The 23,950-nt window shown below is 42.5% G+C and overlaps 1 protein-coding gene across 2 annotated transcripts in view; it reads right to left on the bottom strand.

Annotated features, from left to right (window-relative positions):
- Positions 1-16,000: 16,000 nt before the first annotated feature.
- SPON1 (spondin 1) overlaps positions 16,001-23,950 on the bottom strand; it is a 238,994-nt gene continuing 231,044 nt past the window's right edge. Inside the window, exons 14-16 of one of the 2 annotated variants that reach the window (XM_072118630.1) lie at positions 23,306-23,473; positions 20,938-21,201; positions 16,001-20,368 (exon numbers count right to left, since the gene is read on the bottom strand). In XM_072118630.1, the coding sequence (XP_071974731.1) occupies positions 20,205-20,368; positions 20,938-21,201; positions 23,306-23,473 (596 nt within the window). In that variant the 3' untranslated portion in view covers positions 16,001-20,204. The remainder of the gene's footprint in view (positions 20,369-20,937; positions 21,202-23,305; positions 23,474-23,950) is intronic. The other variant, XM_072118631.1, reaches the window with a different exon arrangement.

The raw sequence follows: 23,950 nt of genomic DNA, 5'->3' as shown, positions 1-23,950 counted from the left end.
AGACCTCTGGTAATTAGTATTTACTGTACTTTAGCCTAAGACTACAATAATCAGCTATAACAGTTATCACAGGTTTTGCAATGATGGGCAGTGGTGGTGAACCTATGGCACGGATGGCAGAGGTGGCACTCGGAGCCCTTTCTGTGGGCACTCAGGCCATCGTCCCAATTTCACCAAACGGGACCAAATCCCCCTAATCTTCCAGAAGTCCCAAGCAGCTTAAGAGATGCTGCTCTCAGTGCTGTTTTAAAGCGACACTTCATTGGCTGTTTGAACTGTGGGAATAGTGAGAAGGTGTTGACAGAATTGCATTGTCTTTGGAGGTCCTCATGCTGGACCCACTATTCCTCCTGGAGAGAAGCTAGAATGAGTCTGAATTTGCCCTCCTTCTTTCAACTGTACTGGTGGCCTCAGGCGGCCGATACGATTGAAAGATGTGGAAGAACAGGTAGCAATAAGTTACTGCTTGAAATGCCAAGTTTGCACTTCATGGTAAATAAGTGGATTTTGGTTGTAGTTTGGGCACTTGGGGGGACATTAATCATAGTGGGTCTCAGGTTCGCCTGTTTTTGCGCCTGGTTTGCTCTTCTTTTTGGCTCCTGATCTATGATGGATCTAGTTCTGCCTTCGTAAATGCACTTTGGAATTGTCTCATGTCCGATTCATTTGCGCCTAAATTAGCGCAAATTGTTAGATCTCATTTGTGAGCAATAATGAAAGGAGACTGAGAAAATGTGACAGAACGTTCAGGGCTTCATCTCTGCACCAAATCCTATCAGTGTGATGTAACTGCAGGGACTAAAAGTTACAGAGATGTAAAAAAAATAATTCTTGCTGAAACGAGTCTTTTCCTTTTTTATTATAATGTACAGTAAATGGAGTCTGATAATATTCTCAGATCTGTACAATAAGACAATAATCACTCACAGAGATGATCCCATAGAAAGTGATGAAGTCGTTACTGGAGAAATTTTACTTTAAAAACTGCTCCGAAGTATTTTCCATGTTACATGGTGGGAATTCTTCATTTGGGAACCTAAAATGTATGTTTTTAGTAATGAAAAGGGAAGTTTTTTGGAAGTGCACCTGCTCAGAGGAGGTGCATTTTCTGCGCCTATTTTGTGCCTTTTTAGGCGCACTTTTGTGATCCCGTGCAAACATCTGAATAGGACGCACTCACTATGTCAGATAAGGCGCAGGGACTCAGAGCCACTAAGTGCCGATCTTTGCTGTGCGCATAAATGCGCCAAATTAACGAGATGCGCCAGATTTTTGCGCTAAAAGACGCTCAAAACAGTCTAACAGACTATGATTAATGTCCCCCTTGGTCTCTAAAAGGTTCGCCATCACTGCTCTAGGGCATAAGTTGCTCTGCTCCCTGGTATAGGTGCAGCACAGTCTGTAATGTTGGATGATTCTATGTCCTTGTATTGTACTTCCAGAAGATTTTGATATTTTAGGTTTTGCCTCCATCTAGTGGTAAGTTTTCAGAATACACTTTAAGCTTCCAAGACTCGGAGTAGGATGTAGATTCAGTGGGTTCCTGGGTTTGGATCTGGCTGACAGAACATCATCATGAATCCTAAACCTTGTCCCCAGGTTTGTGTGAGGTTTCCTAACTTCAATTTCCTTCTATGCTCCACACATTCACACAGCGGAAGGGTCATGTTTCTTTATAATGACATTATAGACTGTATATGAGCATTTAGGAGAACCATGTGCATGGACATGACACCTACTGCACCCACCATTGCCACGTTATGCTCCTGAACCGCTCACACTCAGCTGTTATGAAGATAATGTGGAGGGCACTGTTATGGGGAGATAATGTGGAGGGCACTGTTATGGGGAGATAATGTGGAGGGCACTGTTATGGAGATTATGTGGAGGGCACTGTTATAGGGAGATAATGTGGAGGGCACTGATATAGAGATAATGTGGAGGGCACTGTTATGGAGATAATGTGGAGGGCACTGTTATAGGGAGATAATGTGGAGGGCACTGTTATGGAGATAATGTGGAGGGCACTGTTATGGAGATAATGTGGAGGACACTGTTATAGGGAGATAATGTGGAGGACACTGTTATAGAGAGATAATGTGGAGGGCACTGTTATGGGGAGATAATGTGGAGGGCACTGTTATGGAGATTATGTGGAGGACACTGTTATGGAGATAATGTGGAGGGCACTGTTATAGGGAGATAATGTGGAGGGCACTGATATAGAGATAATGTGGAGGGCACTGTTATGGAGATAATGTGGAGGGCACTGTTATAGGGAGATAATGTGGAGGGCACTGTTATGGAGATAATGTGGAGGGCACTGTTATAGGGAGATAATGTGGAGGACACTGTTATAGAGAGATAATGTGGAGGGCACTGTTATGGGGAGATAATGTGGAGGGCACTGTTATGGAGATTATGTGGAGGACACTGTTATGGAGATAATGTGGAGGACACTGTTATAGGGAGATAATGTGGAGGACACTGTTATAGGTAGATAATGTGGAGGGCACTGTTATGGAGATAATGTGGAGGGCACTGTTATAGGGAGATAATGTGGAGGGCACTGTTATGGAGATAATGTGGAGGGCACTGTTATAGGGAGATAATGTGGAGAACACTGTTATGGAGATAATGTGGGGGGCACTGTTATGGAGATAATGTGGAGGGCACTGTTATGGAGATAATGTGGAGGGCACTGTTATGGAGATAATGTGGAGGACACTGTTATGGAGATAATGTGGAGGGCACGGTTATAGGGAGATAATATGGAGGGCACTGTTATAGGGAGATAATGTGGAGGACAATGTTATAGAGAGATAATGTGGAGGGCACTGTTATAGAGAGATAATGTGGAGAGCACTGTTATGCAGATAATGTGGAGGGCACTATTATAGGGAGATAATGTGGAGGGCACTGTTATAGAGAGATAATGAGGAGAGCACTGTTATAGCGAGATAATGTGGAGGTCACTGTTATATAGATAATGTGGAGGATACTGTTATGTAGATAATGTGGAGGGCAGTGTTATGGAGATAATGTGTAGGGCACTGTTATACAGATAATGTGGAGGGCACTGTTATAGGGAGATAATGTGGAGGGCACTGTTATAGAGTCATAATGTGGAGGGCACTGTTATAGAGTGATAATGTGGAGGGTACTGTTATGCAGATAATGTGGAGGGCACTGTTATAGAGAGATAATGTGGGGGGCACTGATATAGAGATAATGTGGAGGGCACTGTTATGGAGATAATGTGGAGGGCACTGTTATAGAGAGATAATGTGGAGGGCACTGTTATGCAGATAATGTGGAGGGCACTGTTATAGAGAGATAATGTGGAGGGCACTGTTATAGAGAGATAATGTGGAGGGCACTGTTATGGGGAGATAATGTGGAGAACACTGTTATGGAGATTATGTGGAGGACACTGTTATGGAGATAATGTGGAGGGCACTGTTATGGAGATAATGTGGAGGGCACTGTTATAGGGAGATAATGTGGAGGGCACTGTTATAGGTAGATAATGTGGAGGGCACTGTTATAGGGAGATAATGTGGAGTGCACTGTTATATGGAGATAATGTGGAGGGCACTGTTATAGAGAGATAATGTGGAGGGAACTGTTATAGGGAGATAATGTGGAGGGCACTGTTATAGGGAGATAATGTGGAGGGCACTGATATAGAGATAATGTGGAGGGCACTGTTATGGAGATAATGTGGAGGGCACTGTTATAGGGAGATAATGTGGAGGACACTGTTATAGAGAGATAATGTGGAGGGCACTGTTATGGGGAGATAATGTGGAGGGCACTGTTATGGAGATTATGTGGAGGACACTGTTATGGAGATAATGTGGAGGACACTGTTATGGAGATAATGTGGAGGGCACTGTTATGGAGATAATGTGGAGGGCACTGTTATAGGTAGATAATGTGGAGGGCACTGTTATGGAGATAATGTGGAGGGCACTGTTATAGGGAGATAATGTGGAGGGCACTGTTATGGAGATAATGTGGAGGGCACTGTTATAGGGAGATAATGTGGAGTGCACTGTTATATGGAGATAATGTGGAGGGCAATGTTATGGAGATTATGTGGAGGACACTATTATGGAGATAATGTGGAGGGCACTGTTATGGAGATAATGTGGAGGGCACTGTTATACGTAGATAATGTGGAGGGCACTGTTATAGGGAGATAATGTGGAGGGCACTGTTATGGAGATAATGTGGAGGGCACTGTTATAGGGAGATAATGTGGAGAACACTGTTATGGAGATTATGTGGAGGACACTATTATGGAGATAATGTGGAGGGCACTGTTATGGAGATTATGTGGAGGACACTGTTATGGAGATAATGTGGAGGGCACTGTTATGGAGATAATGTGGAGGGCACTGTTATAGGGAGATAATGTGGAGGGCACTGTTATAGGTAGATAATGTGGAGGGCACTGTTATAGGGAGATAATGTGGAGTGCACTGTTATATGGAGATAATGTGGAGAGCACTGTTATAGAGAGATAATGTGGAGGGAACTGTTATAGGGAGATAATGTGGAGGGCACTGTTATAGGGAGATAATGTGGAGGGCACTGATATAGAGATAATGTGGAGGGCACTGTTATGGAGATAATGTGGAGGGCACTGTTATAGGGAGATAATGTGGAGGACACTGTTATAGAGAGATAATGTGGAGGGCACTGTTATGGGGAGATAATGTGGAGGGCACTGTTATGGAGATTATGTGGAGGACACTGTTATGGAGATAATGTGGAGGACACTGTTATGGAGATAATGTGGAGGGCACTGTTATGGAGATAATGTGGAGGGCACTGTTATAGGTAGATAATGTGGAGGGCACTGTTATGGAGATAATGTGGAGGGCACTGTTATAGGGAGATAATGTGGAGGGCACTGTTATGGAGATAATGTGGAGGGCACTGTTATAGGGAGATAATGTGGAGAACACTGTTATGGAGATAATGTGGGGGGCACTGTTATGGAGATAATGTGGAGGGCACTGTTATGGAGATAATGTGGAGGACACTGTTATGGAGATAATGTGGAGGGCACTGTTATGGAGATAATGTGGAGGGCACTGTTATGGAGATAATGTGGAGGGCACTGTTATGGAGATAATGTGGAGGGCACTGTTATAGAGAGATAATGTGGAGGACAATCTTATAGAGAGATAATGTGGAGGGCACTGTTATAGAGAGATAATGTGGAGAGCACTGTTATGCAGATAATGTGGAGGGCACTGTTATAGAGAGATAATGAGGAGAGCACTGTTATAGCGAGATAATGTGGAGGTCACTGTTATATAGATAATGTGGAGGATACTGTTATGTAGATAATGTGGAGGGCAGTGTTATGGAGATAATGTGTAGGGCACTGTTATACAGATAATGTGGAGGGCACTGTTATAGGGAGATAATGTGGAGGGCACTGTTATAGAGTCATAATGTGGGGGGCACTGATATAGAGATAATGTGGAGGGCACTGTTATGGAGATAATGTGGAGGGCACTGTTATAGAGAGATAATGTGGAGGGCACTGTTATGCAGATAATGTGGAGGGCACTGTTATAGAGAGATAATGTGGAGGGCACTGTTATGGGGAGATAATGTGGAGAACACTGTTATGGAGATTATGTGGAGGACACTGTTATGGAGATAATGTGGAGGGCACTGTTATGGAGATAATGTGGAGGGCACTGTTATAGGGAGATAATGTGGAGGGCACTGTTATAGGTAGATAATGTGAAGGGCACTGTTATAGGGAGATAATGTGGAGGGCACTGTTATATGGAGATAATGTGGAGGGCACTGTTATAGAGAGATAATGTGGAGGGAACTGTTATAGGGAGATAATGTGGAGGGCACTGTTATAGGGAGATAATGTGGAGGGCACTGATATAGAGATAATGTGGAGGGCACTGTTATAGGGAGATAATGTGGAGGACACTGTTATAGAGAGATAATGTGGAGGGCACTGTTATGGGGAGATAATGTGGAGGGCAATGTTATGGAGATTATGTGGAGGACACTATTATGGAGATAATGTGGAGGGCACTGTTATGGAGATAATGTGGAGGGCACTGTTATACGTAGATAATGTGGAGGGCACTGTTATAGGGAGATAATGTGGAGGGCACTGTTATGGAGATAATGTGGAGGGCACTGTTATAGGGAGATAATGTGGAGAACACTGTTATGGAGATTATGTGGAGGACACTATTATGGAGATAATGTGGAGGGCACTGTTATGGAGATAATGTGGAGGGCACTGTTATACGCAGATAATGTGGAGGGCACTATTATAGGGAGATAATGTGGAGGGCACTGTTATGGAGATAATGTGGAGGGCACTGTTATAGGGAGATAATGTGGAGAACACTGTTATGGAGATAATGTGGGGGGCACTGTTATGGAGATAATGTGGAGGGCACTGTTATGGAGATAATGTGGAGGACACTGTTATGGAGATAATGTGGAGGGCACTGTTATGGAGATAATGTGGAGGACACTGTTATGGAGATAATGTGGAGGGCACGGTTATAGGGAGATAATATGGAGGGCACTGTTATAGGGAGATAATGTGGAGGACAATGTTATAGAGAGATAATGTGGAGGGCACTGTTATAGAGAGATAATGTGGAGAGCACTGTTATGCAGATAATGTGGAGGGCACTATTATAGGGAGATAATGTGGAGGGCACTGTTATAGAGAGATAATGAGGAGAGCACTGTTATAGCGAGATAATGTGGAGGTCACTGTTATATAGATAATGTGGAGGATACTGTTATGTAGATAATGTGGAGGGCAGTGTTATGGAGATAATGTGTAGGGCACTGTTATACAGATAATGTGGAGGGCACTGTTATAGAGTCATAATGTGGAGGGCACTGTTATAGAGTCATAATGTGGAGGGCACTGTTATGCAGATAATGTGGAGGGCACTGTTATAGAGAGATAATGTGGGGGGCACTGATATAGAGATAATGTGGAGGGCACTGTTATGGAGATAATGTGGAGGGCACTGTTATAGAGAGATAATGTGGAGGGCACTGTTATGCAGATAATGTGGAGGGCACTGTTATAGAGAGATAATGTGGAGGGCACTGTTATAGAGAGATAATGTGGAGAACACTGTTATGGAGATTATGTGGAGGACACTGTTATGGAGATAATGTGGAGGGCACTGTTATGGAGATAATGTGGAGGGCACTGTTATAGGGAGATAATGTGGAGGGCACTGTTATAGGTAGATAATGTGGAGGGCACTGTTATAGGGAGATAATGTGGAGGGCACTGTTATATGGAGATAATGTGGAGGGCACTGTTATATGGAGATAATGTGGAGGGCACTGTTATAGAGAGATAATGTGGAGGGAACTGTTATAGGGAGATAATGTGGAGGGCACTGTTATAGAGAGATAATGTGGAGGGCACTGCTATAGAGAGATAATGTGGAGGGCACTGTTATAGAGAGATAATGCGGAGGGCACTGTTATTGGGAGATAATGTGGAGGGCACTGTTATGCAGATAATGTGGAGGGCACTGTTATGCAGATAATGTGGAGGGCACTGTTATAGAGAGATAATGTGGAGGGCACTGTTATGGGGAGATAATGTGGAGGGCACTGTTATAGGGAGATAATGTGGAGGGCACTGTTATAGAGAGATAATGTGGAGGGCACTGTTATAGGGAGATAATGTGGAGGGCACTGTTATAGGGAGATAATGTGGAGGGCAATGTTATAGGGAGATAATGTAGAGGGCACTGTTATGGAGATAATGTGGAGGGCACTTTTATAGGGAGATAATATGGAGGGCACTGTTATAGGGAGATAATGTGGAGGGCACTGTTATAGAGCGTTAATGTGGAGGGCACTGCTATAGAGAGATAATGTGGAGGGCACTGTTATAGAGAGATACTATGGATGGCACTGTTATAGAGAGATAATGTGGAGGGCACTGTTATAGAGAGATAATGTGGAGGACACTGTTATAGGGAGATAATGTGGAGGGCACTGTTATAGAGAGATAATGTGGAGGACACTGTTATAGGGAGATAATGTGGAGGACAATGTTATAGAGAGATAATGTGGAGGACACTGTTATAAGGAGATAATGGGGGTCATTTACTAAGGGCCCGAATCGCGTTTTCCCGACGTGTTACCCGAATATTTCCGATTTGCGCCGATTGTACCTGAATTGCCCCGGGATTGTGTCGCACGCGATCGGATTGTGGCGCATCGGCGCCGGCATGCGCGCGACGGAAATCGGGGGGCGTGGCCGAACGAAAACCCGACGTATTCGGAAAAACCGCCGCATTTAAAAACCGAAAAAGTGTCGCTTGGGGACCGCTTACCTTCACCTGGTCCGAGGTGGTGCATTCCGGCGCGTGGAGATGATTTTCAGCGCAGCAGCGCCACCTGGTGGACGGCGGAGGAACTGCCTTCATGAATCCCGGCCGGACCCGAATCCAGAGCAGAGAACGCGCCGCTGGATCGCGAATGGGCCGGGTAAGTAAATTTGCCCCAATGTGTAGGGCACTGTTATGTTGAGATAATGTGGAGGGCACTGTTATAGAGAGATGATGTGAAGGGCACTGTTACAGGGAAGTAATGTGGAGGGCAGTGTTATAGAGAGATAATGTGGAGGGCACTGTTATAGAGAGATGATGTGGAGGGCACTGTTATGGAGATAATGTGGAGGGCACTGTTATGGAGATAATGTGGAGGGCACTGTTATAGGGAGTTAATGTGGAGGGCACTGTTATGGGGAGATAATGTGGAGGACACTGTTATAGGGAGATAATGTGGAGGGTACTGTTATGGGGAGATAATGTGGAGGGCACTGTTATAGGGAGATAATGTGGAGGGCACTGTTATAGAGAGTTAATGTGGAGGGCACTGCTATAGAGAGATAATGTGGAGGGCACTGTTATAGAGAGATAATATGGATGGCACTGTTATAGAGAGATAATGTGGAGGGCACTGTTATAGAGAGATACTGTGGAGGACACTGTTATAGGGAGATAATGTGGAGGGCACTGTTATAGAGAGATAATGTGGAGGACACTGTTATAGGGAGATAATGTGGAGGACAATGTTATAGAGAGATAATGTGGAGGACACTGTTATAGGGAGATAATGTGGAGGACACTGTTATGTTGAGATAATGTGGAGGGCACTGTTATAGAGAGATGATGTGGAGGGCACTGTTACAGGGAAGTAATGTGGAGGGCAGTGTTATAGAGAGATAATGTGGAGGGCACTGTTATAGAGAGATGATGTGGAGGGCACTGTTATGGAGATAATGTGGAGGGCACTGTTATGGAGATAATGTGGAGGGCACTGTTATAGGGAGTTAATGTGGAGGGCACTGTTATGGGGAGATAATGTGGAGGACACTGTTATAGGGAGATAATGTGGAGGGTACTGTTATGGGGAGATAATGTGGAGGGCACTGTTATAGGGAGATAATGTGGAGGGCACTGTTATAGAGAGTTAATGTGGAGGGCACTGCTATAGAGAGATAATGTGGAGGGCACTGTTATAGAGAGATAATATGGATGGCACTGTTATAGAGAGATAATGTGGAGGGCACTGTTATAGAGAGATACTGTGGAGGACACTGTTATAGGGAGATAATGTGGAGGGCACTGTTATAGAGAGATAATGTGGAGGACACTGTTATAGGGAGATAATGTGGAGGACAATGTTATAGAGAGATAATGTGGAGGACACTGTTACAGGGAAGTAATGTGGAAGGCAGTGTTATAGAGAGATAATGTGGAGGGCACTGTTATAGAGAGATGATGTGGAGAGCACTGTTATGGAGATAATGTGGAGGGCACTGTTATGGAGATAATGTGGAGGGCACTGTTATAGGGAGTTAATGTGGAGGGCACTGTTATGGGGAGATAATGTGGAGGACACTGTTATAGGGAGATAATGTGGAGGGTACTGTTATGGGGAGATAATTTGGAGGGCACTGTTATAGAGAGATAATGTGGAGGGCACTGATATAGAGATAATGTGGAGGGCACTGTTATGGAGATAATGTGGAGGGCACTGTTGTAGGGAGATAATGTGGAGGGCACTGTTATGTTGAGATAATGTGGAGGGCACTGTTATAGAGAGATGATGTGGAGGGCACTGTTACAGGGAAGTAATGTGGAAGGCAGTGTTATAGAGAGATAATGTGGAGGGCACTGTTATAGAGAGATGATGTGGAGAGCACTGTTATGGAGATAATGTGGAGGGCACTGTTATGGAGATAATGTGGAGGGCACTGTTATAGGGAGTTAATGTGGAGGGCACTGTTATGGGGAGATAATGGGGAGGACACTGTTATAGGGAGATAATGTGGAGGGTACTTTTATGGGGAGATAATTTGGAGGGCACTTTTATAGAGAGATAATGTGGAGGGCACTGATATAGAGATAATGTGGAGGGCACTGTTATGGAGATAATGTGGAGGGCACTGTTGTAGGGAGATAATGTGGAGGGCACTGTTATAGAGAGATGATGTGGAGGACACTGTTACAGGGAGATAATGTGGAGGGCACGGTTATTGGGAGATAATGTGGAGAGCACTGTTATGGAGATAATGTGGAGGGTACTGTTATAGAGAGATAATGTGGAGGACACTGTTATAGAGAGATAATGTGGAGGGCACTGTTATGGGGAGATAACGTGGAGGACACTGTTATGGAGATCATGTGGAGGGCACTGTTATAAGGAGATAATGTGGAGGGCACTGTTATAGAGAGATAATGTGGAGGGCACTGTTATATGGAGATAATGTGGAGGGCACTGTTATAGAGAGATAATGTGGAGGGCACTGTTATAGAGAGATAATGTGGAGGGCACTGCTATAGAGAGATAATGTGGAGGGCACTGTTATAGAGAGATAATGTGGAGGGCACTGTTATAGGGAGATAATGTGGAGGGCACTGTTATGCAGATAATGTGGAGGGCACTGTTATAGGGAGATAATGTGGAGGGCACTGTTATAGAGAGATAATGTGGAGGGCACTGTTATGCAGATAATGTGGAGGGCACTGTTATAGAGAGATGATGTGGAGGACACTGTTACAGGGAGATAATGTGGAGGGCACTGTTATAGGGAGATAATGTGGAGAGCACTGTTATGGATATAATGTGGAGGGAACTGTTATGGGGAGATAATGTGGAGGGCACTGTTATAGAGAGATAATGTGGAGGACACTGTTATAGAGAGATAATGTGGAGGGCACTGTTATGGGGAGATAATGTGGAGGACACTGTTATGGAGATAATGTGGAGGGCACTGTTATAAGGAGATAATGTGGAGAGCACTGTTATAGAGAGATAATGTGGAGGGCACTGTTATATGGAGATAATGTGGAGGGCACTGTTATAGAGAGATAATGTGGAGGGCACTGTTATAGAGAGATAATGTGGAGGGCACTGTTATAGAGAGATAATGTGGAGGGCACTGCTATAGAGAGATAATGTGGAGGGCACTGTTATAGAGAGATAATGTGGAGGGCACTGTTATAGGGAGATAATGTGGAGGGCACTGTTATAGAGAGATGATGTGGAGGACACTGTTATGCAGATAATGTGGAGGGCACTGTTATAGGGAGGTAATGTGGAGGGCACTGTTATAGAGAGATGATGTGGAGGACACTGTTATGCAGATAATGTGGAGGGCACTGTTATAGGGAGATAATGTGGAGGGCACTGTTATAGAGAGATAATGTGGAGGGCACTGTTATATGGAGATAATGTGGAGGGCACTGTTATAGAGAGATAATGTGGAGGGCACTGTTATAGAGAGATAATGTGGAGGGCACTGTTATAGAGAGATAATGTGGAGGGCACTGCTATAGAGAGATAATGTGGAGGGCACTGTTATAGAGAGATAATGTGGAGGGCACTGTTATAGGGAGATAATGTGGAGGGCACTGTTATAGAGAGATGATGTGGAGGACACTGTTATGCAGATAATGTGGAGGGCACTGTTATAGGGAGGTAATGTGGAGGGCACTGTTATAGAGAGATGATGTGGAGGACACTGTTATGCAGATAATGTGGAGGGCACTGTTATAGGGAGATAATGTGGAGGGCACTGTTATGGGGAGATAATGTGGAGGACACTGTTATAGGGAGATAATGTGGAGGGCACTGTTATAGGGAGATAATGTGGAGGGCACTGTTATAGGGAGATAATGTGGAGGGCACTGTTATGGGGAGATAATGTGGAGGGCACTGTTATAGGGAGATAATGTGGAGGGCACTGTTATAGGGAGATAATGTGGAGTGCAATGTTATGGAGATAATGTGGAGGGCAATGTTATAGGGAGATAATGTGGAGTGCAATGTTATGGAGATAATGTTGGTCCTTTATCAGCCTCTTTAAGCATTTTTTCACCCCCCGTTTCCATATTTTTATGATATCCAGTCAGTTTTGGGTTGAAGAAGACTTTTCACCACCTTCACATGCACCAGCTCTTTGTATCCTTTGATAGTTGCCGCTCCACTCCTTTCGCTCATTTCTTATTCTCTCTATAGCCTGCACCTTCTTCCATCAATTTTTTCCTGTTAGGCCCTGCCTTCTGTATGGTAGTCTCTATTCTGTCAGGTGGGTGGTGTCACGCGGCCTCTTCTACCCACAGACCGCTCACGCCAGTTGTGAGCTAAAAGTAAAAGTACAGCTTGTGAATAGTGCGTCAGAATCACTTGAGTGATGCCTTATAATCAAGCAACAATTTGGAGTTGTTGAAGGTGGTGAAAAGTTTGCTTTAAGTCAAAAGAAAGGGAGAAATTCAAATCTATCCTGGGTTTTTATACTTCTAAATTTATTCCAATAGGTAACAAGTATAAACGGGCTAGATTACACCCCGCGTGGATTACAGCTACAGTTAAAAGTGCAATTAAAGAGAAAAAGAGGGCCTTTAAAAAATATAAATCTGACGGGTCACCTGAGGCTTTCAATACTTACAAAAAACTTACCAAAATCTGTAAAAAAGAAATCAAATCAGCCAAAATACAAAATGAAAGACAGGTGGCTAAAGATAGCAAAACAAATCCCAAGAAATTTTTTAAGTATATCAACGCAAAAAAAAATGGGTCAGAACAGGTTGGACCCCTTTATTCTGAAAATGGGGAATCGGTGACTGGAGACCAAGAGAAGGCGGAGTTACTTAATAGGTTTTTTAGCTCCGTTTATACGATAGAAGAAAGAACTTCTGACTTGGGTGGTGCCAGTGCGGGTCATGGATCCTGTGATATACTAGACTTGCTGAATGTAGACATGATCCAATCTAAGCTCAATAAAATCAATGTGTACAAAGCTCCTGGACCAGATGGGTTACACCCCAGAGTTCTTAAAGAACTCAGTTCTGTTATTGCTGTACCACTGTCTAAAATCTTCAGGGATTCCGTAATGTCTGGTGTGGTGCCAAGTGACTGGCGCAAGGCAAAAAGTGGTGCCAATATATAAAAAGGGCTCTAGAACTTCGCCAGGCAATTACAGGCCTGTAAGCTTAACTTCCATTGTGGGGAAAATACTGGAAGGGTTAGTAAAAGACTATATACTGGAGTATGTGACATCAAATAGAATAATAAGTGACAGCCAGCATGGGTTTACTAAGAATAGAAGTTGTCAAACTAACCTTATCTGCTTCTATGAAGAGGTGAGCAGGTGCCTGGAAGGAGGAGCAGCTGTGGATATTGTGTTCTTGGACTTTGCAAAGGCATTTGACAATGTACCTCATAGACGCCTGATGGGTAAAATTAGGGCTATTGGTTTGGCAGAAATCATTTGCAATTGGATTGAAAACTGGCTGAAGGATCGTATCCAGAGAGTTGTGGTCAATGATTCCTACTCGGAATGGTCACCAGTTATGAGTGGTGTACCCCAGGGTTCTGTGCTTGGCCCACTACTATTTAATATATTTATTAATGATATAGAGGTAGGAATTAATAGCACTGTGTCTATTTTTGCAGATGACACCAAGCTGTGTAGTGTTATACAGTCTATGGAGGATGTTCATAGGCTGCAGGGTGACTTGGACAAACTGAATGTTTGGTCATCCACTTGGCAAATGAGGTTTAATGTGGATAAATGTAATGTTATGCACCTGGGGGCCAATAATCCAAAGGCAAAATATGTACTTGGGGGAGTAAATCTGGGAGAGTCCCTTGTTGAGAAGGACCTGGGGGTACTAGTAGATCATAAATTGAGTAACAGCATGCAATGTCAAGCAGCTGCCTCTAAAGCCAGTAGGATCTTGTCATGTGTCAAAAGTGGTATGGACTCTCGTGATAGGGATATAATATTACCACTATACAAGGCATTGGTTCGGCCACACCTGGAATATGCTGTCCAGTTCTGGGCACCGCTCCATAAAAAGGAGGCCCTGGAGCTGGAGAGGGTTCAACGTAGAGCCACAAAAATGATAAGGGGTATGGAGGGTCTAAGTTATGAGGAAAGATTAAAACAACTAGATTTATTTAGTCTGGAAAAGAGACGACTACGAGAGGACATGATTAATTTATTTAAATATATGAATGGTCCATACAAAAAATATGGTGGTAAGTTGTTTCAGATTAAATCAAATCAAAAGATGAGGGGGCACTGTCTCTGTCTGGAGAAAACAAGGTTTAATCGCCGGAGGCGACAGGGCTTTTTTACTATGAGAACTGTCACTCTGTGGAATAGCCTGCCTCAGGCGCTGGTCACAGCAGGGACAGCAGAGAGCTTCAAGAAGGGTCTAGATGCCTTTTTAAACCTAAATAACATTGATGGTTATGTTATATAGAATTGTTTCCCCTAAATCCCTTCCTCATCCAATCCCTTCCCTTCCTTGGTTGAACTTGATGGACAAGTGTCTTTTTTCAACCATATAAACTATAAACTATGACCTGTCACCAATAATACCTGCTGGTAAAGGGTTAAAAGTCCTTTACATATCACCCAAAATTATCTGCTACTAAGTCCTTGTACTTTAATTACAGAAATAGACATGAGTCAACTTCTGTAGAGAAGAGTCATGTTCCTCCAGATTGCCAGTGATCCCGCCTCCCTCTTTTGACTGGCAGCTCAGTGTCTCTTCATATCTCAGCCTAAGAAGAGTGGAAATCATCTCTCTCTCTTTACTAGAATGCTGTCCCTCTCACTTGCATAGTGTATTACGCAGTGAGCACTGTGTGAGAAACTACAGATCTTGTCACAACTTCATGTACCTCATGACTGGCACTGCCAAGTAGTGGGGGGTGGATCCACACACCAGTGGGTGGGGCCATCCTAGAGAAATGCAGAAAAAGTTTGGGGAATAATTTTACTGGTGGGAGGAGTAAAGGTTCCCATTAAACAGCATTTTACTGTCATTTTGTCATCTATAGTTAAAGCACATGTAAATCATGATGTAAAAATGGAGATGGGGATCCATATGAAAAAATTCTGGGAATTTTAAAGGGGACCTTTCACCTAATACCAAAAAAAGAATGTCCTGTCTCATTGATTTATGTCATTCCCCTGATTAATTTGGTTTCAGTTTTTTAAAAATCTGTCCACCCATTCAAAAGATATGGCCTTTATAAATTTAATGTGTAATTATATTCACACAAAAAGGGGTGGGACCATAACTGCAGCACACAGAGACACACCCACAGATACAATATGTAAACTTCCGAGGGCTATATCTTTTGAATGGATGGGCGGATTTTCAAAAAACAAACACAAAACTGATCAGGGTCTCAGCTGCATTCACATGAGGTGTTTTATTAAGTTTTTTATATTTGGTGACAAGTTCCCTTTAAGGAATGGAATTGTAGCTGAAACTTTACGTATGCTTTCATCTTTATTGCTGGTTTATGGTAAGAAGAGAAGGAGACTCATCTCACATGTACAATGATACAAATATAAGAAATCCTGTGGTAGAACTCGGGAAAAAAAATAAAATATATTTTTTTGTAAAGATGTATTTTATTTAAAAATCCGAATGTGTTAGACATACATCTAGAAAACAATTCACAAGACTTTGGTAGGAAATATATTTATGACATATTTATCAAAAATTTCCACAGCAAAACAACAAAAAATTATAGAGGAACTAAAAAAAAAAAAAAAAAAATCAACATTCTTATGAGGCACATCCAAATTTTTCATTTTTTTTTTTAATCAATTAATCAATGAGGCTTCTACCGAACCAATGAAATCGATTCTTTAGACTCACACAATAGCGGAAAAAAAATGGAGAAATAAAATAAATGTGTCCGCGCTTTCCATTGTCAAATACATATTACTCAAAATAAGGTTTCGCTTAAAAAAAAAAATTAGAAATTTTCTTTTATATATTAATTTTTTTTTTAATGTTATTGATGCTGTATGGCATATGAGATTTTTTTTTGTATGATACAATCTAAATGGATTGTCCATTATCTACCACAATTATGCAATTTAATCCCTTTCCTATGCAAATTCCTAAAAAAAAATGAAGAAAAAAATGTTAATTGACAAAATTCAAATTTAATTAAAAAAAAAAAAAAAATCTAGAGAGCGACACATATCGTAAAATAGATTTAAAACACAAATTATGTAAGAAAAGATGTTTTTGGACTAATTTATTCAATGTATTACTCATAATCTATATCCAAAGACAATTGTACAAATTTGGGATTTTTCTGAAAAATTAAAAAATTATTTTATTATTTCACCAAAGTTGTGTAACTATATATCATGATTGTATATAACTTTATTCGGATTTACGCCATTTACTGTAAGATTGATGGAGAATACCAAATTTTGGACTTTTTCCCAATATAATTACTGCAATTTTTTTTTAACTTAGGAATTTTAGATGTCAAATATAACTTGGCAAATACTAATAATTAGAAAAACTATAAATGAGAGAAATAACTTGTGATATATTTTAGATGTGACGCACCCAAAGCAGGTCCTCAATATCAGATTGGTGGGAATTCAATACCCAGCGCCCCCCTAAATCAGCTCATACAGTAAATAGAGAATAGTGCAGGAAACAGCGCCCTTCTCGGTGTAGTGGCTGGATTGAGTCACTGCAGCTTAGTTTCTATTCAAATGAAAACTAATCTGCAGTAACTCAGTCTGTCCACTACACAGAGAACGGCGCTGTAATCTTCATTTTCCTTAGAACAGCTGATCTGTGGTGGTGCTGATCCCTACAATCTGATACCCGGGGCCTCTAAGTATATATCATCAATATTTTGAGCCTGGAAAATCCCTTTAAGATTTTCTTAAAAGGTAACGGCTTTGTTGATTTATTGGGGTGCAGGATATTAAAGGCACATACTGTAGATGTTTTCTTATAATAAAGCAACACTGTTATATACATGGGCTGTAGTGTAATAGATGTTGTAAGTCTGAGCTGTAATACCAGACACACAGGGCACCTTTAAGTTTTCTAATCTGTTTAAAGGGCAATGGGACAGTCTTAGTAGCCAAAATTAGTTAATCCTTAAAGGGTAAGAACATTCTGATACATATGACACTGAGCTGTTTACATTACTACTGACAGTCAGCAACAGCCATGAGTTTCTGTACAGCCATAAATACATAAGTTACATAAATAGCTATTAACATGCTGCTTTCTATATGTCACTGACCAAACTGCTGCAAGGTGGATTCCAATACAAGTCATACCCGGGCCCCATGATCAAGATAAAAAACACTTCATCATGCCAAATTGTTACTCAAAGTGAAAGCTAAATTCTGACAGAACTCCTAGGAGTGAGTGAGAGTCCTGATTACTCTGCCCACACACAGCGATTGGCAGTCACAGTTCTGATTACTCCACCCACATACAGTGATTGGCAGGGAGAGTTCTGATTACTCTACCCACACACAGTGATTGGCAGTCAGAGTTCGGATTACTCTGCCCACACATAGTGATTGGCAGTGAGAGTCCTGATTACTCCACCCACACACAGTGATTGGCAGTGAGAGTCCTGATTACTCTACACACACACATTGATTGACAGTGAGAATCCTGATTACTCCACCCAAACACAGTGATTGACAGGGAGATTCATGATTACCCCACTCACACACAGTGATTGACATGGATAGTCCTGATTACCCAGCCCACCAACAGTGATTGACAGGGAGAGTCCTGATTCCCCTGCCCACCAACAGTGATTGACAGGGAGAGTCAGGACTCTCACTGTCAATCATTGTGTTTTGGTGGAGTAATAAGCACTCTCCCTCTCAATCACTGTGTGTGGGAGGAGTAAACTAGACTCTCCCTGTCAATATCTGTGTGGGTGGAGTAATTAGGTGTCTCACTGCCAATCACTGTGTGTGGGAGGGGTAATCAGGACTTTCTCTTCTAATCACTTTGTGTGGGTGGGGCAATCAGAACTCTCACAGCCAATCACTGCATGTGGGCGAGGTAATCAGGACTCTCTGCCAATCACTGCGTGTGGGCCGGGTAATCAGGAATCCTATCAATTAAAGGACAAAAAAGATATATTTTCCAGTAAAACTCTAAATGATATCAAACCTTAGTCGGTTTATTTTATAAATCAGATTTATTTTTCTCGTATTCTCATTATCTCATTAACTTTTTTTTTGCACTTACATTTAGGCCTCAAGTTGACTTTTTATGTTGATCTAGTCTCTTCTTTCTTGGGTTTAGTGTACATACCATTAAGGTAAACCATGTGGGTCATGGAGATGACCAGGCCAGGTAATTGTACCCTACCTTAATGGGCAGTTCGAAACTTCCTTGGATCCCATTACCACAGTTTCCACCTTGGGGTACAGTGATCCTATCCAGTACCAGAAGGACACCCTTTAAGTTGTCAAGAACCCTTTAAGTTCAAGATGGCTTACAGGATGTCCAAAGTTCCTTTAGAAGTCAATAGAGAATCGAATGTGTTCATCCTACAATCCTGTAAATGCCTTCTGTGAGACTTACTTGGTGGTCTACAGTATTGCCAAACCTGATAGTCCCAAGGGTTGATCCCCTATTATTTGGGAAGATGATAAATAGTTTTAAAAAAGAAACTCCACTCCAGTGCTCTCACATGGATCAGTGGTTGCTGTATATAAAAGTGTGCAGCTAGTGGACGAAATGCCTCATAATTGTTTTACCACCAATGGATGATTAAGGGATCATTTTGCTAAAAACCATGGACCACAGCAATGTTGTCCGCAATTTAGAATGTGGAAAATTAAAACCTTTAATTTACAAGTTATTTTTATTCTATCAAAGGCTTTTCCCTTTTACAGAGAAATCTGTCAGAGAAGTAGCCTGATTTCTGGTGTGTATTTTCTATCTATCTTCTAAGTGGTTAAAAACACTCATTTAAGCTGAGTTCAGCCTCACCATTAATCAGCTTAAAGGAGTGTTTATAACCACTTAGGAGAAGACAGATAAGAGATCATCAGGCTGCCTCTCTGGCAGATTTCTTTGTACAAAAGAACAACCGTCCTGCTGTGAGTTTGATAAGAAGCATCTACAGAAGATCAAAACAAGCAAAAATTAGAACTTCATTTTACCCCATAATAAATGCAATAAAAATAAAAAATAAATTCCTGCCAAAGTAAATAAAGCCTTTAAGATATACAATAAATTTAGTCAAGGATGATAGAATTTTGAGAACATTTTTCTTTAGGACAGTCCCAAAAATAATACATTTCTAATTGTTACTTTTGTGTGTTCAGTTCTTCGACTACGACATGGAAATTCTTCAGTTACATGGGGTAAATGGCTTGTAACAAGAGTCGGTGTCATCCAGTTGAACTGATTTGTACAAGGCAGATGTACGGCGGAGTATCCGCAACTTCCGTTTATCCTTCTGTTCGGACTAGGATTGGGTGCGGTGATGGGTTGGTCCTATTTGGTCATGGAGTCTCTTGCATGCATGTCATACTGAAACGGTTAAGGTTGGTGATGTGACTAGGAAGATACATTGTCCGTAGTCGTATTCTCTTGCTAAACAACCAAATATATTATATATTGATCTAAACCGGATGACTCAGTTATTATTACATGTGAATATTTAGAAAATATAGTTCTTGCCCCGGCAAGAATAGTAAGCAAAGTACATTGCAAAAAATGAAAAGCACTGTATATATTCTATGATAAAAAATCTAATAAAGATTGACTTTCCATGTGACCGGTGGGGGGGTGGGGGTGGGGGGGCGTTTGCTAACATGGATGGACGTTGCACGCTCGGATCTCCTTCTTGTCTTTGCAGCTGGTGAACTGAGAACTTTTGAACCTCTTCTTCACTGTCATGAACCTCTCCTGGATGCCACCGCCACAATACTTGGTACAATCCGTCCATGATGTCCATGGCTTCATTTTGCAAACTGAAGATGAAAAAGTATTAGAGTTACTATTTTAATCAGCTGTCCCGTCACCTGTCATGTGGACTTTGGTCCAAAAGTCTTCACCATCTTCTACACACCCACTTGGCTGAAAACATATCATACAGATCAAGTACATTATCAAAACCCTACCTAAAGAGCGGCCACCCATTCTTGTGATTAGGTTCCTGATCGATGGGACATCAACTAAGGAGATGACATCCCCGTCCAGTGTGACTCTCCTCAGTCACTGTGACTCCTAACAGGCCATATGATTACAACATTCAAAGCTCTATTTCTATTAAAAGGAAAAATACCATCATAACCAGAGGCACGTAAACCAGGCACTGTGACTGTGGTGGGCGTGCATAATTAGCAGCCCAGAGCACAGGACATCCTGTCCAAGTAGTCCGTGCTGCTAATTATAGGTTTCTTTTCTAGGTGATCCCGGTATGTCAAGCTTAGTAAAGGACAGCTCCTGGATCAAGATGAAGAGGGGTGAGTATCTTTATCTTTTTTTGTTTTCTTAAGTGGTTCATTTCCTTTAATTCCTGGTCATCTACCCCACATACCTGGAAACTGCTCTCCATCCGCGTCTTCATTCGTCCTCTCGCTTCTCCTCTTCTCTCGCGCTTCCTTCAGACGTCTCTTTTCAGCTCCGTTATTTTTATGGCACTTGCGAACTCTGCATTTCTTCCTCTGCACAGTCTCAGGACAATGGCCGCCTCCGAACTGGGGTTCCAGTGTGATCATCCTGGTTCGGATCACATGTCCCTTCCCACACGATTTGTTACATTCTGACCAGTGAGACCACTCTGTCAGCTCACAGCTGATGGCTGGAAAGGAAAATAAGATCTATTGATCGTACAAATGTACATGGGGGGGGGGCATTATCAGGACAACGGGGATCAGGGGTACGATAACTCAAAGAGAACAGAAAAGATGGTTCCAGACAAAGAATGGGAGACAGTGGTTTCCTGTTCCAAAACAGCTATAAATTTAAAAAAATCTACTATTATTTTATATATATGTTTTTAAAGGGAACCTGTCATCAGAAATTTACCTAATAAACCACTACCAGTATGTTATCAAACAGCTGAGCAGCTTCTGGATTAAGCAGTATAATGAAAACCATAAGAATTGCCAGGTTTGAGTTTGACCTAGTTACACCCAACAGCTTGATGACCATGTGATCTGTCACCCAGTGATTGCTGGGATCAACCCCGCTGCCTCTACTGTGTATGCAAAGAACACATAGGGGCTCATTTACTAAGTGTCCGAGGAGCGCATTTTGGTTGGGTTTCCCGATGATTTCCGTTTTGCGCACGCGATCAGATTTTGGCGCACGCGATCAGATTTTGGCGCATCGGTGCCAGCTTGCACGCAACAGAAATTGGGGGGCGGGCCGTCGGACAACCCGACAGATTCGGACAACGTGAAGGATTTAACATTTAGAATTGTGTCGCAAGACATGCACTTACATGCACCGGGAAGAAGAAGGTGAACTCCGGGTAAGTAAATCTGCCCCATAGAGTTACAATATCTGCCGTCTATTCTGGCTGTCACCCTACAGAATACATATCTTAAGCATGGTGGGACATGGATATCAAAATCTTAGAGAAAAGTAAAAGGAACCTGTCAGCAAGTAGGAAATGCTGAATGACATCCCTCGTGTGATCACCACTGTGTCTCAATTTTGTGTTTGATTCTTTAAAATCTGTCCAACCGTTCAGAAGATATGTCCCCTTGAAGTTCAAATATGAATTAGCTCATACTAACCTTGGGGGCGGTAACTTTTTATTTCCTCTGAGGTGTGTCTCTCTCTGTGTGTTACCGCCCCCTTGGCTATATATTCTTCCTGAGGTCATATCTTTTGAATGGGTGTGCGGATTTGAAAAAAACAAACTCCAAAGTGATCAGGGCCACAGTAACAATTACACAAGGTAGGTCATTTCCGCATTTTGGACTTTGTGATAGGTCCCCTTTAATAATGCCATAATCTTACCCGGTCCATTCGCGATACAGCAGCGCGTTCTCTGCGGAGGATTCGGGTCCGGCCGGGATTCATTAAGGCAGTTCCTCAGAAGTCTGCCAGGTGGCGCTTCTGTGCTGAAGTTCCCCGGAATGAACTGAAGTTCACTGGCCTATTCCTAGTGAAGGTAAGCGCGAGCCCCGCGATACATTTTTTTTTTTTTTTTTTAAATGCGCCAGTTTTTCCGAATCCGTCGGGTTTTCGTTCACCACGCCCCCCGGTTTCCGTCACGTGCATGCCAGCGCGATGCGCCACAATCCCGGGGCAATTCAGGGAAAAGCGGCGAAAATTTGAAATATTCGGGTAACACGTCGGGAAAACGCGAACCGGGCCCTTAGTAAAAGACCCCCATTGGGTCACATTTACTAAGGGCCGTGCGACAGTTTTCTGTCGGACTCTGTCGGCATGTTCTTTTCAATGCAAACTGCTTGCACAGGTATTTAAGAAGTGTCCGCGCACATTTGTGTCTCATACGACCCTTTTATGTCGCAGCTGCATTATTCTTCACGCAACAAAAATTTCTGCACTGAAGGGGGCCTTTTCGGTGCTCGGTCAGACCATGCGCCAGATTTATCATGCAACAGTCGTACGCCCCATGTTAAAGGTGCACAAAAAAAAGTGGTGCACTCTGTCGGAGCACTGCAGGGGCCGCCAAATTCATGAAGAATCTGGCCCCCCCTGCACACTACACAGGACACTGCACATAGTACACATTGCACTTTTCTTAGTAAATGTGCCCCATTGTATTTGAGCTGTGTGAGGACTTATTTTTGTGGGACAAACTTCATTTTTTATTTTGTTGCTTTTGTGGAAGGCAATTATGATGTATTATGAAAAAGTGGATATTTTAATAGTTTGGGTTTTTGTTTAGATATAGTGACCCTAATTTTTGTGATGTCTGTACGTACGGCACTCTGGCAGCATGCATTTCTCCACTTGTTTCAGCTCTTCGTTGCAGTCTCCCAGTTCTGCCGGTGACTTTAACATCCTTTGTCGTGTCCTGGTTCCCTTGCCGCAGGTCACACTGCAGTCGCTCCAATCTGACCACGGTGACAGCATGCACGGGATGGTATCTGCTGGGTTAAAAGGGTAAAATGTAAAATATCACCAAGACAAAGAGAAAGGAGGAGAATTTACATTTCTAGGTTAACTAGGAAACACTATTATTTAAGTATCTAAGGGGGCGGGGCATGTCACAGCCATTCAAAGAAGATCAAACTCCACCCACTCAGGTCCTGTATAAGGGAGGGCATAGTATCTAGATTTTCTTCTTGAGTGTTCCTTTAAGGGAAACCTGTCACCAGGTTTTACCCCACTCAACTACTACCCTCTTCAGGTAGGGGATGAATTTTTCCACCATAGTCAGGCAAATATGACTCTTCTCACCTAATTTTTACATAAGAAGACTCAAGTTTAGTGCATGGGGAGGGTCATGTCAGAAACCTTATCTTCTGTTCTATGGCACCTAGCAGCTTCTGGTGTCATATTAAAGATAAGAATCTTATCTTTTAGATAACATCAGGGTTATGGTTCTGTGAGCTACAGAATTGGAC

Source organism: Engystomops pustulosus, chromosome 7, assembly GCF_040894005.1.
Source record: "Engystomops pustulosus chromosome 7, aEngPut4.maternal, whole genome shotgun sequence".
Classification (NCBI taxonomy): domain Eukaryota; kingdom Metazoa; phylum Chordata; class Amphibia; order Anura; family Leptodactylidae; genus Engystomops; species Engystomops pustulosus.
This window is presented reverse-complemented; position numbering and strand designations above follow the sequence as displayed.